Source organism: Cynocephalus volans, chromosome 10, assembly GCF_027409185.1.
Source record: "Cynocephalus volans isolate mCynVol1 chromosome 10, mCynVol1.pri, whole genome shotgun sequence".
NCBI classification, from domain to species: domain Eukaryota; kingdom Metazoa; phylum Chordata; class Mammalia; order Dermoptera; family Cynocephalidae; genus Cynocephalus; species Cynocephalus volans.
In genome coordinates, this window is record NC_084469.1 from 46,075,022 (window position 1) to 46,090,637 (window position 15,616).

The following is a 15,616-nucleotide window of genomic DNA, read 5'->3' on the forward strand; positions in this document are numbered from 1 at the left end:
GGTGTTGTCAGCACCACGCTCACCCAGTGAGCGAACTGGACATCTCTATATGGGATCCGAACCCGTGGCCTTGGTGTTATCAGCACCACACTCTCTCGAGTGAGCCACGGGCCGGCCCCAAGCGTTTTCACTTTAGAGGATCATTTTAATTGTATAGGTCATGTTGTTGCAATTCTCATTTTATGTTGAGGAAATTGAGGTTTTTGGAGGCAGAGCAGCTGCCCACAGTAGGCAAGTGGTAAAGCTAAGATTTTAAGACTGTTTGTCACTCCAACAACACATGAGGATAAATTCATGCCCACCACAGGAAGAAAATTTCAGTCACCACTACAGCAACAGTGGAGATTCACACTTCCCTGCCCAGGTGGACAGGCCTAGTGAGCCCAGCCTCAGCTCTTCTAGGGTCACGGCAGCAGTGGGCTTAGCCCAGCATCAATTTTAAAGCTGTCAAGAAGGATGCCTACCTCTAAAAAAAATAAATTAATTAAAAAAATAATAATAATAATAATAATCCTTCATGAGTTAATGCCTAAAATTCCACCATTTAAAGCCCCACTCATTTGGTTTAAGTTCTGATTAACTCTCATTAAAACATAAATTCCGCTGGCAGAGAAACATATTAGGCTTTTATCACTGGTGAATTCACTGGGTGAATTCATTTATTCAACCTTTCTTAGCAGATTTTCATCAATATAGCAGTCAGACCGTTGTGTTTTCTAATGACGGAAATACATTTGAACTTAGTACACGCAGGCGAGAAGGAGCACGTGCCTGGCTCACTGTGAGTCACAGAGGCTGAGATACAGGTGGGCTCTTCTCCTTGATCCTGCTCTGTGTGCTGGCTTCATTCCTTTTCCTGGCTGAAAAAAACAGGAGTTTGGAGGCCTGCACTCCCCATGTTCCCTTCTCAGAAGGTCTGGCATGAAAGTAGGGTTGGAACCACAGGCTCAGGAGTCAATGTGCAGCCCTGCTGATTGGGACTAACCTTAGTTCTCTTCCCTATCCTGTCCCAGCCTACAGTCACAGCTTCCAGAGCTCCACAGCCTAAATATGTGGGCAGAGCTGGTCTTCAGGGTCAGCCTGCAGTACACCTTGGCACCCTGTTTTTCTCACTGTAGTGGCTTCCCTGGAAGCAGTCCGCACATACTGTGTCTCCTCCCCTACTTCAGTGCATAAGAACTTCTGGTCTTCCCAGTTTCCTGCTTGTAGGATAAACTCTCATCTTTTTTAACTTGGAATTCAAGGCCCTCTTTGATCTGGCCCTTACTTTGGTGCTAGACACTGGCGAACAGAGTTGGTCCTTGTTGAGGGGCCAGGTTTCTTTTTCAGACCACAGCTGACTTTGGCCCTGGGCATCCGAGGGTGTGTCAGGGCACAGACAGCTCTGCACACCATTCTTGGTCTTAGAAGAGTCTCCCACATTGGGTCCCAGAAAAGTGATCTGTGGTCCAAGTCCACCTCAAGAACCCCTTCTCCAAGAACCTTCCCTGACTTCTTCAGCCCTCTTTGGGATTCCCATAGAACTCTGCATGTACTGTGTGTGTGACATGGGTTGCTATTTATCCTTGGAAGTGAGGACCATGTCTCATGACATAGACCGTGAGGTAAGTAGAGGCCAGGACTGTGCCTGGCTCCTCCACATCTCCAAGAGCCAGAGCGGCCTCCAGACAGCACTCCTCACAAAACTGCTGCAACTGCTAATTGCCACATTTGCCAAGTCCTTTTCCATGTGAGGTAACATTCACAGGTTCCAGGGATTAGGACATGTTTGGGGACAGTTATTCAGCCTGCCAAGGAATCTTACCCTAGAGCCCTCATTCACACCAAAGTGCCGGACACTGGTAACCGTAACAAGGATGAGGTGCATTTTAACTGGGACCTGAGATTTACACTGAAGGATTGACATTCTTCAAGTGACAGTTCAGGGATCAGCAGGTGGCTGGGGGAGGTGGAAACACATGTCACTGTGAGTAAGGCTCAGCTGCGACCACCCAGCCCCAGGAAAGCCGTCCTGTGCAGAGCACTTGCTCCCATGGAGACTGCAGTAGTGGCATGTGGCAGAAGGAAGGGAGAGGACTCTTGTCATAGAACTGCTTGGCTTTAACAAAGGGGCCCTTCCTGAGGCAGAACTCTTCTTCTCTCTGTTGCCAAGAGACCATCTTGAGATTACCCTGAATTCACCTGAATTGGTGCTGACTGTTCATGATGTTCTCAAAGAATCCCGAATCCCATGATGGCCAGATTCAAAAGATGCTCAGTGACTGGTGACTGGAGGTTGTGTTTTGTGGTTGTGTCCACTGTCTCCCCCTCTCCATGTTGGCTAGTTCACTAGGCCAGAGGGTGCGGGCCTGACCCAGGGCAGCAGAGGCCAGGGCATCCTGGACAGGCTACTGGCTCCTTCAGAGTCCTGCCTCGTCTCTGCAGCCGCCTGATTCTAGCCCCCTGGTACCTGGGGTGGGGGTGGGGGGCAGCCTGTGAATGCAGTCACTACACTTAACACAGTTGGCGAGACGTGTCCTTTACTGCTTTAGAGGAAACCACATTTAAAAACATGTCCCGTGTGGGGGCCGGCCTGTGGCTCACTCGGGAGAGTGTGGTGCTGATAACACCAAGGCCACGGGTTCGGATCCCATGTAGGGATGGCCGGTTCGCTCACTGGCTGAGCGTGGTGCTGACAACACCAAGTCAAGGGTTAAGATCCCCTTACTGGTCATCTTTTTAAAAAAAATAAAAATAAAAACATGTCCCGTGTTATATCCTCTGGGCACTGCATGTAGTTCTGTCATCAAAGGTGACAATAGTCTTAAACTGAGCACATGTGAAGTGCTCAGTAATGTCAGTTAGCTCTACTACAACTATTACCACAACCTTTAGAAAGAAACACTTACCCATCTCAGGGATGCCAGGTCTGTCTTCTTCCAGAGACTGAGGGTAAAGTGATAAAGTGAACAGAAATGCAGCGTGAAAAGCAGGAGGTGGTGGAAGCACGAAGAATCTCGCTTTTCATCGGTATTTGTTTGAACTCCGCTGCTGAGCATTAACAGTAATCTGGTCAGGATAGAAATGCAGTAACACTAATCCTTAGAAGACTTCAGTCAATTCCAGCATTCTGCTGCTAAAATTCTTCCATTACCCACCTCTTCTGTTAACTTGGTTAGCGTGGTGGTAAATAGAGGTTCATGGTGATAATTTTGAGGCATGATTATAGGATCCTGAAATGTCTTCTGAAATATTCGAGTGTGTGAGTGTGTGCATGTGTGTGTGTGTGCAGTGCCATGCAGTGAAGTTAACTGTATTCTTGTCCTTTCAAATTAGGGGTTCATCAATGACTGCCCAGAGCACCATATTTCCTTATAGACGAGATCATCCAAACCCAGGACAAGTAACTTAGAAGTAATCTAGTCACGTGCCTAGCCGGCAATCAGAGTGAGAGTGCAGGTCTTCTGCTTCCCCCGCAGCCTGGCACACCTTCTCACTAGGCGACTCTGGTAACGAGCGTGGCCTCATAGTCAGACAGAGCCACGTCCCCAGACCGGCTCCACCACTCTAGCAAGGCGACCAGAGCTTCGGCCTGCATTTCTTGAGCTTCCTTGGGGCCGGTACTAGTGCTGCACTCAATAAATGTTCGCTGCTTTTATAATAAGGGAACTTCTTGGATATGAAGTCAGCAAGTTTCACAGTTTAAAACAGAAAGACCACATGTGAGTCCCTTCCCAGCCTATTCTACTCCTGGGCCCCTTCATCCAGGCTGCATGGCCACCTTCCTTCCTTGGGGACAGCTGGTCTCTTTCTGTCACCCTAACCACCACCCTATTCCTTTCCTGAGTCCTTGTTTTCTTGCTTGTATTTCTTATACTATTCAAGCTGTCTTTATTATTATTCAAACTATGCTTTGTTTTATTTATTTATTTATTTACTTATTTACTTATTTATTGGCAGCTGGCCCATGCAGGGATCCAAACGCATGACCTTGGTGTTATAAGGTTGTGCGTTAACCACCTGAACTAATTGGCCAGCATCCTTTGGTTTTTTAAATCCAGCTCTGCAGAAATGAAATGTTGGAACATAGAGTGAGTTTGTAATTAATAAAAAGATATTGGTATGTCTGTGAACATGGAAACAGAAGCTCTCTATGAATAAATACACTTCTGTTGTGAACTCAACCCCAGGGCATGGTGGGCATTGTCCCTCAAAGTTTTTGTGCCCTTGGTGTGACATAAGGAAAAGAGACCAAATAAGTCAGGCAGCATCCACATGAACAAAGTTCACACAGCAGCCAGCCAGGAAAGCTAAATGTGCCGCTAAGTAGCGAAGCAGATTAGCAGCAAAGATCTTGTGGACCCACGCTTCTGCCATGGCTGGACTCCACTCCGCCCCACTGGCCAGGAACGAGTCAGCAGCAGACCCGCGGGCACAGTCTCCACAGTCAGCCAAACGGGAGGGACAAATGCACCGTTGACCTGCTCAGAAGTCAGGTCAGAATTGGAAACCTGTCACTCTTTTCCTTCTCTTTTCCTTCCCAAGAGAATGGAGACCGCGACTTTGAGGTAGAGGCCTGGACAAAGCATTCCGGCGTCGTGAGTGAGACCCTGTGTTTCTCCACAGGTGGTGACCTTCGATGCGGGAGGAGTAAGTGGTCACAGCAATCACGTGGCTCTGCACGCGGCCGTGAGGTAGGCTTCTGGGCACGGAGGAGGGACGGGGCTGGTTGGCTGGCTTGGGTCCCCAGTCTCACAGCTGCTTCCCACTAGTTCTCCGAGCCCCGTGAGGGTGACCGCTGCACCGTCACAGCGCCCTGGGGGCCGTGTCGTCCTCTCAGTGAGAAGGCTCTCTCAGTTCCTAGTAGGAACGCTCGCCTCCTAAACAGATGATTGTTGTTTTACCCCGTGGATATTGAAAATGAGGTAACTGATTTTATTTCTGCCTCTGCTCTGGCCGCAGAAAGCGTTAGGGCTGAATTTGCAGCCCCCGGCAGCACGTGGTCCAGACGTTAAGGCCTGAGTCCCGGGAGCCGCTGTGTCCCCTGCCCTCTCCCATCGTGTGGACTGTCCCCGCCGTCCTCTTTGGAGGGTGCGCGTGTACGACCTGAAGGCCTCTTTGTTCTTCACAGCCAGCCTAGTTGACTGGTATTTATCTGCACTTTACCAGTAAAAACAAAATGGAACCTCAAAGGTACTGAGTGACTTAGGGTGATGCAAACAAGACCATGTTTCCTCTGCTCTAGCCAAGTGCTTCTCCGGGGCCCTGCTCAGCAGCATAGTGGCCTGTCCTAGTTACTGAGGAAAGAAAGGGGCAACTTGAAGTGAAGGACTTATTTTATAAACTTCTTCTAAAACATGCACCTTCTCAGGCTGGAGGAGGGAAATATGTGAAGTGGGAAATGACCTCGCTGATTATTAAGTCCAACCATCTCACTTTACTGAGGCAGTGAAGTGCTTTGCCCAGCACTACCAGGCTAAACAATGGCAGAGGCAGAACCGGAATCCAGGGATCCTGGTTCCGCCTTCTTTGTTTGATACATGTGAAGGCCCGTGCAACCTCAGGACTCGTCCTCCTGTCCCTGAATGTATAGCACTTAGTGAAAGATGCTAGAAATTATTACCCACGCGCTCCTTCCTTCCAGACAGCTCTCCCTGTTTTGTTGGCTGTGGAGTGAGGAAAGGCCCAGCCAGAGGAGACACGTTACTAGTTGCATTAGGTCCCTTCAGATTCTCTGAAGACACTTCCCCCCGTTACAGTCAGAGATGCAATGTTTTGTGAAAACACATGGAAAATGAGGCAGGAGTGGTCTTTCTGACCATGTGGGTCCTCTGAGGCCTTGGGCTTCCAAGACTGGCGTGGACCACAAGCCCACAGGACACCTGCAACAGTGGCTCCCCTCCACTCTGGATGCACACTGCGCCTGGGGGGTTTTCACTGAGTATTTACACTGCTGAAAGGGTCAGATCAAACCAAGAGTACCTCAACAGGCAGGTTGCCGGGGCACTTGAAGTTGATTTTGCTGGTCCCCTCCCTGGTCCAGTCACCACTGAGGTGGGGAAAGCTGGGATGGGAACCCAGGGGGACAACTTTATGCAGACAGAACTGTGCGGGACCACTGTCCTCAGCAGAGGCTGGAGTGCCACCAGCTCTAAACACTTCCAGGTCCTCTCTGTGCACTAACCAAGGCCACTGTGCTTCAGATAAAACGATTGATGTTGATGTACCACCCACCCGCCCATCTACTAAAACAGTTTCTCCCGCCTGCTAAGCTCATTAGGCACATTTTGGTCCTCATCAGGCTCGACCTTTCAATGGCATTTGGCCCTGCCCATCACTCAGTGAAATGCTGCTTTGATTTGCGTGTCCTCCTTCCTCTGGCCTCTCTGGTCACTTCTCAGTCTCTTCCTGGTGTCCCTCCCACCAGAGGCCTCTGGTGCCTCTGTTCCCAGGGCTCCCTCCCCAGGTCTTCTCAGTAAAGATTCCTCCGTTGCTTTAACAGCTGTAAGTGCGGTTTCCAGGTGTGTGCCTCCAGTGCTCACCTCTTTCCTTGGATGTCCTAAGGACCTGAAACTCAGGCTTTTCTACTTCTCACGGCCTGCTAGGGAGTCAGTTACATAAGTTTATTGATTCTCTCCCAACTTTTTAAACCCCTGTTCCCAAGAGTCCCTGTTCATTAGTATGTGTGTCTATGTGTTGGGGAGTAGAGGGGGTACTTACCCCATTCTTCTTCGTCACCAAGCTTTTTTCATTTTTTTGGTAGCTGGCTAGTAAGGGGATTCGAACCCACGACCTTAGTGTTATAAGGCTGCATTCTAACCATCTGAGCTGAGCCAGCCAGCCGCCCCCTCAGCTTTCAAAACCACTAAGAGGGAAGAGATTCAGAGCTCGCTGTCATTGGACCCGCCGCATCCCTCCTGTTAAGGTGGTGAGCACAGAATGGCCTTCACTGTCAGAAGGTGCAAGTGGGGCAGGCCAGAAAGGAGAAAACAAATAGGGAAGAAATATCAATTAATATTTAAAATGTTCTCCCACCATACTCACATTGCACTTTCAAGAGAAAAACTTTGAGGAGTCCAAGGTAGTCGCCTTCATCTCTCATGAGCAAAGCTTGGATCAGGGTGCCTCGTGAGCCACAGACCAGCCTCTGGACTTGCTGTCCTTGGGTAAGGTGCCCACCCTGGTCCCTTCAGCTGTAGCCAGAGGTATGGAATCCCAGAAATCTATATGGTGATTTATGCAAAACAAACTGCCTAGACACCTGTGTGGAGGGGACCATACACACAGCAGGCCCTCCTTTAAAAGCCCCTCCTGTGAAGTGAAAAGGAATAGGCCATTCTTAGCCTCTCATGCTTGTCCTTTCCCTCCTGCAGGGCCCTCCACTCGGAAGGGAAGTTACCTAAAGGTAAGGCCTGGCCCTTCTGCAAAAGGCTGCTACTAGCTATCCCTCTAAGAAACTTATTAGAAATTTGCAAATACACAGAGAACTGCCCCAGACTGAGCAGAGGCAGGGTCAGGGAGGCTGGGCCTCACCTCGGGGTGCCCGTCAGGTTGTGTCCATCAGCAAGTGTCTCTGGATGTGAGGGGAGGTGGGCCTTGCCCCTCACCTGTCTGGCTTTCTCACTAGGTAGGTCTTTTCCACCTCTGGTATTCTTTCAGTCTGTCCATCCAACTCACATCCCATCTCCCAATTAATCATCCAGGTGGTAAATGACAGATGGGTGCTCGATGGACCAATCTGCTTGAGTTAGGAACTCCCTGACTCACAGGATGGTATTTGGCCCTACGTGGCCCTTTACTACATGTTACCAGTGCTTAACTCTAAGCCAGTTTCTGGTCTGTCATACCTCACAGGAGCCGTGTGAAGGTTCAGTGAATGAAGACTTAAGCAGTGCACACCCTTTCTGCATGGGCTTACTGAGCTTACCAAGCTGTGAAGTCTCTGGAAGATGATTATAGCCCATTTGATTCTAATATCAGCTCTGTGAGACAGGCGGGTCCCACACTATCAACCCCATTTACAGATGAGAAGACCGAGACTCAGAGTGCTTAAAGGACTCTCCCAAGTCTGTCCGCTCTTGGGTGACAGAGGTCTCTGGCCTCCCAGTACAGAAATTCCTTTCTCCATCACCTTTCCCTTGGCCTTGAAGTAGCTGGATCTCAACCTCTAGCAATCAACCTTTCCTTGCTAGGCACGTAGAGGGGCAGAGGGTAGCCAGTCAGGTCTTCTGTGGCCCTTTCACTCTTCCTGTCTGTGACAATGCAAAGAGTAGCTCTGGTTCCACAGAGACAGCTGGCAACTCTGCAGCCATGGGCTGGGGAGCAGGAGGGTGCTCGGGAAAATCTGGCTGGGAGCAACGAGGCTCTTTACTTCTCCCCGTCCCCTCCCCATCAGGGTGTTCTGTGCTCACACTTGAGTCTGTGAACGTGCTGCGCAAGTATATCTCCCTTCTGGATCTGCCCTTATCTCTGCTTCATATCCAGGACGTTCTCTTCGTGCTCACCAGCGAAGAAGTGGCTCAGGCCAAGGTGAGGATTGCGAATTCTTGGACTCCCTGACTCAGATCTGTGCCCCAGACCCCTGGCTCCTCCAAACCCATCTCTGCAGAGGTCCTGACCAAAGACCTTCCACCGTGGTGCAGCATCTGTCCCTGAGTGTTAGGACTACGCCAGCTAGACCTTGGGAGGCATAGGTTTTCATTGACTTTCACCTTTTTTTCTAATTCTAAAAATAATACATGCTAAAAAAAAAAAAAAGTAAGTAACATATGTTCATTGTAGAAAATCTAGAAATATATAAAAAGTATCAAGAAGAAAATAAAAATAATAAATAAAAATTATTTACAATTCCACTACTCAGAAGTAGTCATGTTGATGTGTTAGGCTACATCCTTCTAATATATACAGGAGGGTACTTCAAAAAATTAAGGGAAAAATTTATATTATCTTTTTTTTTTTTTTTAGTTTCATATGATTTCAGTCCCATTGCAACATGGGGTCTTTTGACATGAAAGAGAACGTTTGCTCTCTTACCTCAAGTTTTACTTTTATTTTTTCTTTTAAGTAGATACACTCTTTCATTCCATCAGCATAGGCTTCATGAAGGCAGGATGTCTGTCCTCTGCCCATCTACTGCTCAGTCCCCGGTGACTAGCACGCCAGCACAGATGCAAGAGTATTTGCTGAGTGAGCTGAAATCGCAGCTTGGGTTCCTTTTCCTCGCTATTCCTAGGAGAGCTCCACTGAAAGCTCCACTGGCTTACAGATCTAGGTTTGCAGAATAATCTGACCACTTGCAACGTAAGTCTGTTCTTTGGTAGTCTGGCAAATGTAAATATCATTACAAGTAAATTGGTTAAAATCTTGAGACACATTTACCCAAGTGGATGTATTATCTTTTTAAACATTTTTTGGCAGCTGGCCAAAGGATCTGAACCCTTGACCAGCACCACACTCTAGGTGAGCTAACCAGCCAGTCCTGTTTTACCTTTTAATTCTATTTTTCCATAAACTTTTTGAAGTGCCCTCACGAGAACCTTTGAAGTACTCTCTTTCACGTAAATACATATATATAGACACATACATGTACGTACATACACACAGTCATGCATCGCTTAACGAAGAGGGTACGTTCTGAGAAATGCGTCCTTAGGCAATTTCGTCATTGTGCAAACAGCATAGAGTGCCCTTACCCAGACTCGGTGGTGCAGCCTACAGTACACCCAGGCTATATTGTACAGCCTATTGCTCTGACCACTGCAATGTATCCAATCAGTGGTTGACTGAAATGTCATTATGCGGCACACAACTATATATGTATTTATGTATGTATATATATATATATATATATTTAAATGGGATCACAGAATGCCTACTATTTAAAATATATTGTGAACATTTATATTATGAACATTTTATATATTATGCTTTAACAATATATTATGAACATTTTTTCCTGTGTCATTGAGTATTCGAACTGTAAAGGCTGCCTATTATTCCATTGTATGGGTATAAAACGTATCACAAATCCCTTATTGTTGGACATTTTGATTTACCAGATTTTCACTATTATACCTGGAGCAGTGCTCCCAGCTTGAGTCTAAGAAGAATTCAGACCTACTAGGAGCCTCTGTAAGAGCCAGTGGGGCAGACAGCCAGAAGCCCGTTTGCCTGTTGAGGAAGAGCTAGGCCCAGGGAGGCCCTGCTAATGAAATCTCTTAGCTGTCGGTGGGGTAGGGGACCCTGAGTACCACTGGACTTGGGGAGGGCAGGTTGAGGAGAATTGCTCCTATTTGTCTCCAGGTGCAACTCCCAGTAGACTTATGTTTACCACAGAGAGAAGAGTAGCAGTGGGTGAAAGCTGGAGAGAACTGTTTTGTTAGAAATTCAAGATCTTAGAGCCGGCCTGTGGCTCACTTGGGAGAGTGTGGTACTGGTAACACCAAGACCACGGGTTCGGATTCCTATATGGGGATGGCCAGTTAGCTCACTTGGGAGAGCGTGGTGCTGACAACACCAAGTCAAGGGTTAAGATCCCCTTACTAGTCATCTTTAAAAAAAAAAAAAAAAAAAAAATTCAAGATCTTTTTTTTTTCCACTTAGCTTTATATTCTGAATTTTCCACCATAAACATACCTCCTGTTAAGAGGCACTTTGCTAGATGCTAAGAGTGCAATGTTGAGAAACATTAATTCTGTTTTGTTTCTTTAATAGTTCATTAACCTTTGCTCTTTATTTATTTATTTTTTTTGGCGGCTGGCCAGTACAGGGATCTGAACCCTTGACCTTGGTGTTACACCACCATGCTCTAACTGAGCAAACCCACCAACCCCCTCATTTTTGTTATTATTCTTGTCCTACTTTGTTTTATTCTTTTCTTTTTTAAGTCTCTTGAACTTGAAAGGTTAACATTTTTTCATTTTCAATCTTTAAAAAAATACACTTTAATACTATTAATTTCCTTTGAAAAATCTCTTTAACTGCACCTGACAAGTTTTGGTATGTAGTAGTCCTATTGTCATTTAGTTAGAAGTAATTTATAGTTTCCATTGTGAATTCTTCCTTAATGCATGAGGTTTTTAGAGTGCATTTTAGAGTTTACAAACAGGTGTCAATCCTCATTATTCAGTTTCATATTTGTGAATACACCTACTTGCAAAAATTCATTTGTAACTCCAGAATCAATACTAGCGGTGCTCTTGTGGTATTCGCAGACGGGTGCATTCACAGAGCTGTGAAAGATTTGAATCGCCTGATGTGCACATGCATGTTCCCAACTGAGGTTGAGCACAGTGATGCTCTGCCTTCTTGCTTCACTCTCAAACTATAAATAAGTGTCCCTTTCGTGGTATATTTAACACCACATTCTTCTCATTTTATGCTTTTTGTTGATTGTGCTGCTTAAAACGGCTGAAGTATGGTGCTGAAGCTGTCTAGTGTCCTAAGCACAAGAAGCTACAATGTGCCTTATGAAGAAAATACCTGCATTAGATAAGCTTCATTCAAACATGCATTTCATTGTGGTTGGCCATGAGTTCATTGCTAATGAATCAACGATATGTATTTAGTAAGATATCATTAAGCAGAAACACACATAAAAAGAGGTTATGTGTTGATGAATTGATGAAAATGTGACTCGAGGCTTGCAAGAAACTAACCCTTTATTTCCCTTAGGAGCAGTGGTTCAGTATTCACTAATTCAGTGTTCTCAGTGACTTTACAGAACATAACTAGTGCAAATAATGGGAATCGAGTGTGCATGTATGAGGGTACTTCAAAAAATTCATGGAAAAAGATAATTAAAAGATAAAATGAATCTTTCCATGATCTTTTTTTAAAGTACTCCCTTATATATGTAGTGTCTTTATTGTTGATTTATAATTTAATTGCTTTGAGGTCAGTGAATGTGGTTTGTATAATACTGATATTTAAAAATGTATTGAGATTTCCTTAGTGACCTACTTTATGATCAGTTTTTGTAAATGTTAACATGTGTACCTAAAAAGAACATGTATTCTCTACTTGTTGCATTCAGGGTTCTAGATATGACTAATAGATCAAGCTTAGTATTTATGTTGGTCAAAACTTTGTATCCTTGCCAATTTTACTTTTTGATTCATTTCTTTCTGATACAAGTATGTAACTATCTCTCATCATGAATCTAGATTTGTTCATTTTTCAATTTTTGCTTTTTATGTTTTTAGGCACACAGATCAAAGCTGCTGTATCTTCTTAGCAGATTATTCCTTTTATTATCCTAAAATGTCTTTTATTAATGACTTTTCCCTTACATTCTATTTTAATATTAATATTACCATATTAACTTTCTTTGGGTTAGTATCTGCATGGTTTTTGCTAAGTGGAAAGGATCAAGTGATAGAACTCTCTGTTGAAGCTTTAAATGAAATAGATGTGTAAATTGCTACAGCCTTTCTGGGAAGCAATGTAATAATGAATGTCAGACATTCTCAGAAATTGTACTTACGTTAATACATTAATACATTAAGTGAGAGCAAACACATTACAGAGTAATACATAGCGTGGTACAGTTTTTACACACACAAAAAAAATCAAAGAACATGCAAAAGCTATATATGTTCATATGTTATCTAAGGCCGTATATGTTCTGACAATGAATATAAAATGAGTTCTTAACATAAAGGTTTGCAATCCTATTAGCTTAGAGAGGCAGTTTAATTATGGTAGTAGAGAAAAACAGGAAGCAACTTTTTACATATGTTACATCTAGTTACATCAGTTGCTGTGATCTATTCTGCTTAAAAACTGAACTATACTAAATCTGAATAACAAGATAATAGACATTTCCCCACTAGGTGGGAAGGACAACCCATAGCTGTGCACCATTCCTTTTTTTCCTTCTTCTAATAGTGATTGAACCTTCCCAGTTTACCTAAGTCAGAGGAAGTCAGGCATGGTATTCTATAGCTTGCTTCCCACAAAAGATCCTGGTTTATATGTCTGTGTGAGGTAGTGGAGCCAAGTGATTAAGCATGTGGACTCTAGAGTCAATCAGATGGCCCTGGGTTCAAGTCTCAGCTCCACTACCTGCCAGCTCTCCGAGATTGATGAGTTTCCTCATCGATTTTTTTTTTTAAGCAATAATAATAGTACCTAACTCACAATGTACAGGTGCTCCTTGACTTACGATGGGCTTACATCCTGTAAACCCATCGTGAGTTGGAGATATCGTAAGTTGAAAATGCATTCAATAAACCTAACCTACCACACATCATAGCTTAGCCTAGCCCACCTTAAACGTGCTCAGAACACTTACATTAGCCTATAATTGGGCAAAACCATCTAACACAAAGCCCATCTTGTGTAATTTATTTAATACTTACTGAAAGTGAAAAACAGAATGGTTGTAAGGCTACTTGAATTTCGGTTTCTACTGAATGCCTCTCTCTTTCACACCACAGAAAAATAGTAAGTCGAACCATTGAACCATCAGGGACCATCTGTGTACTGTTCTGCAGTTTCCTGGTATCCCATAGTGAGTGCTCCAGTTACCATTAGCATCCTCTGCTGTGATCAAAGGGGAGTAAGAAGTGGGTAGGAAAGGGCAGGCCAATCCAGAGTGGATTGTGGGTTACAGGAAGAAGCCAGATAGGTTGTAGCATGAAGTGTATTAGAGTGGGGAAGGATTTAAGGTGAGGAGGCCAGATCTGAAAATAACGGAAACAGCTCCAGTGCAGGTCGTAATGATCCTCTTTGATTCCTCCAGAGAGCCATGTCCTGCCACCGCAGTCAGCTCCTCTGGTTCCGCCGCCTCTACGTTCTCTTCTCCCGGTACATGAGAATCAACTCACTGCACTTCCTCTGAAGCCTTGAAGAGTGTTCAGATCCAGGACGCTGGGGGCCTGGCCTGAAGCTGGCATATCTCCCTGAGCCAAAGGAGATCCTGGCTAGAGCACCCTCTGTGAAAGGGCAGCCCTGTTTGCCCACAGGCAGTCTAAACTTCAGCTTCTTCCCCTGGGGAAAAAACACAACAAACAAAAATAAACCAACCCAAGGATAATAATAGCCACCCTGCTAGTGGCTCAAGTTCTTATGAAAAACAATTTGCAAAATGATATAGTGTATGTCAAACACCTAGCACAGAGCCTGGGCAGGTTGCTGTTATCAAAAATGAATATAAAAATGCTCTGAAAACATCTTACAGATGCAATGCCAAATTTTTAAAATGTTTCCAAAACGGGCTCACCAAAAACACATAGACACAATGCAATGAATTAGTTCAGCATAATTCTTTTGATTTTTCTTTGTGGCCTATTTATCAGAACTTGAATCTAGGGAAAACGTGCTCTATTTAATACCACAGTCATTGACTGAAGCACTCAAGTGGCAATCACTGTGGTAGGCACTGTCTTACACAGAGATAATTACATGGGCCCTGCCCTCAAGAAGCTTACCGTCGAATATCTCAGCTCTCAGTCTTTTGAGAAAAGTAGGAAATAGATCTGGAACTTATTTTTTAAACACTCAAGAACCTGATGTCTTCAAATTGTCATACAGACAACAGCTCTCTGTGAGGTCTGACTTGGAAGCTACTCTCAGAGTGCAGCTGGTGGTCCAAGGAAGTGGCCTGAGACAGGGAAGCTCAGTGGTGGAGAGCACAGGCTGGTCACCTCATTTGAAGCCAGAGTGACAGCAGTGTAACCTTAGGCAAGGTACTCAACCTTTCTCTGCCTCAATGCTTTAATCTGTAAAGTGGGAGATAATAATGGTCCCAGCCTCTGAGAACTGAATAAGATGACACATGAAGGTGCATAGCAAAGAAACGTTAGCTGCTGCTGTTCTTCCAAGACCTAAAGAGTTAACTAGGCATTAAGCAAAGAGACTAGCATATCTGAAAGTCCTAGACAGAAATGATGTCGGACGCACTGCCCAGTGACTGTTCCCTCTACCTGTCAGATGAGGCCCTGAATTGTTTTCTCCAAGCAAGTCAGACCCATACTTGTTTAGTCTCTCCACCCAAAACTGGGCCACTTTGCTCAGTATCATCATTATCTTGAATTCCTCCTAGGGGCCATGTGAGGTTGACAGCTATTCGGCCCTGAAGTTGGAATCGAAAATGCAAATCTGGCTGTGTGATTTGCCTACTTAAAAATTGTCAGCTCCTAATAGCCTTCACATGAAAGTGTGACCACTGTGAAAGCATGCCACTAATACTGGCTAGAGTGTGGCAGAACAGACTGACTTCTGTCCTGCTACTAGGAAGACAGACACTGACCCAGCCTTTCTAGACAGCAATCTCAATATGTATTAAGAGCTGTTAAAATATGCATACTCTTTTTTCTTTTTGGCTGCTCGCTGATGCAGTCATCCTAACCACTGACCATGGCTCACTCAGGAGAGTGCGGTGCTGACAACACCAAGGCCACGGGTTCAGATCCCTATATAGGGATGGCCGGTTAGGTCACTCGGGAGAGTGTGGTGCTGACAACACCAAGTCAAGGGTTGAGATCCCCTTACCCGTCATCTTAAAAAAAAAAAAAAAAAGAGCTAGCCCTTGACATACTGCTGGTAGACATGTAAATGGCACAGCCTCTGTGGAGGACAACTTGGCAATGTCTAGTAAAATTACATATGCTTTAACCCAGCATTTCTACTTCCA

General features: G+C 45.0%; 1 protein-coding gene across 1 annotated transcript in view; it reads left to right on the plus strand.

The window, feature by feature from the left end:
- PIGL (phosphatidylinositol glycan anchor biosynthesis class L) overlaps window positions 1-15,332 on the plus strand; it is a 68,026-nt gene extending 52,694 nt beyond the window's left edge. The window contains exons 4-7 of the mRNA XM_063111969.1: window positions 4,606-4,673; window positions 7,353-7,384; window positions 8,375-8,508; window positions 13,724-15,332. Coding sequence (XP_062968039.1) covers window positions 4,606-4,673; window positions 7,353-7,384; window positions 8,375-8,508; window positions 13,724-13,822 — 333 coding nt within the window. The 3' untranslated portion in view covers window positions 13,823-15,332. The remainder of the gene's footprint in view (window positions 1-4,605; window positions 4,674-7,352; window positions 7,385-8,374; window positions 8,509-13,723) is intronic.
- The last annotated feature ends 284 nt before the right edge of the window (window positions 15,333-15,616 follow it).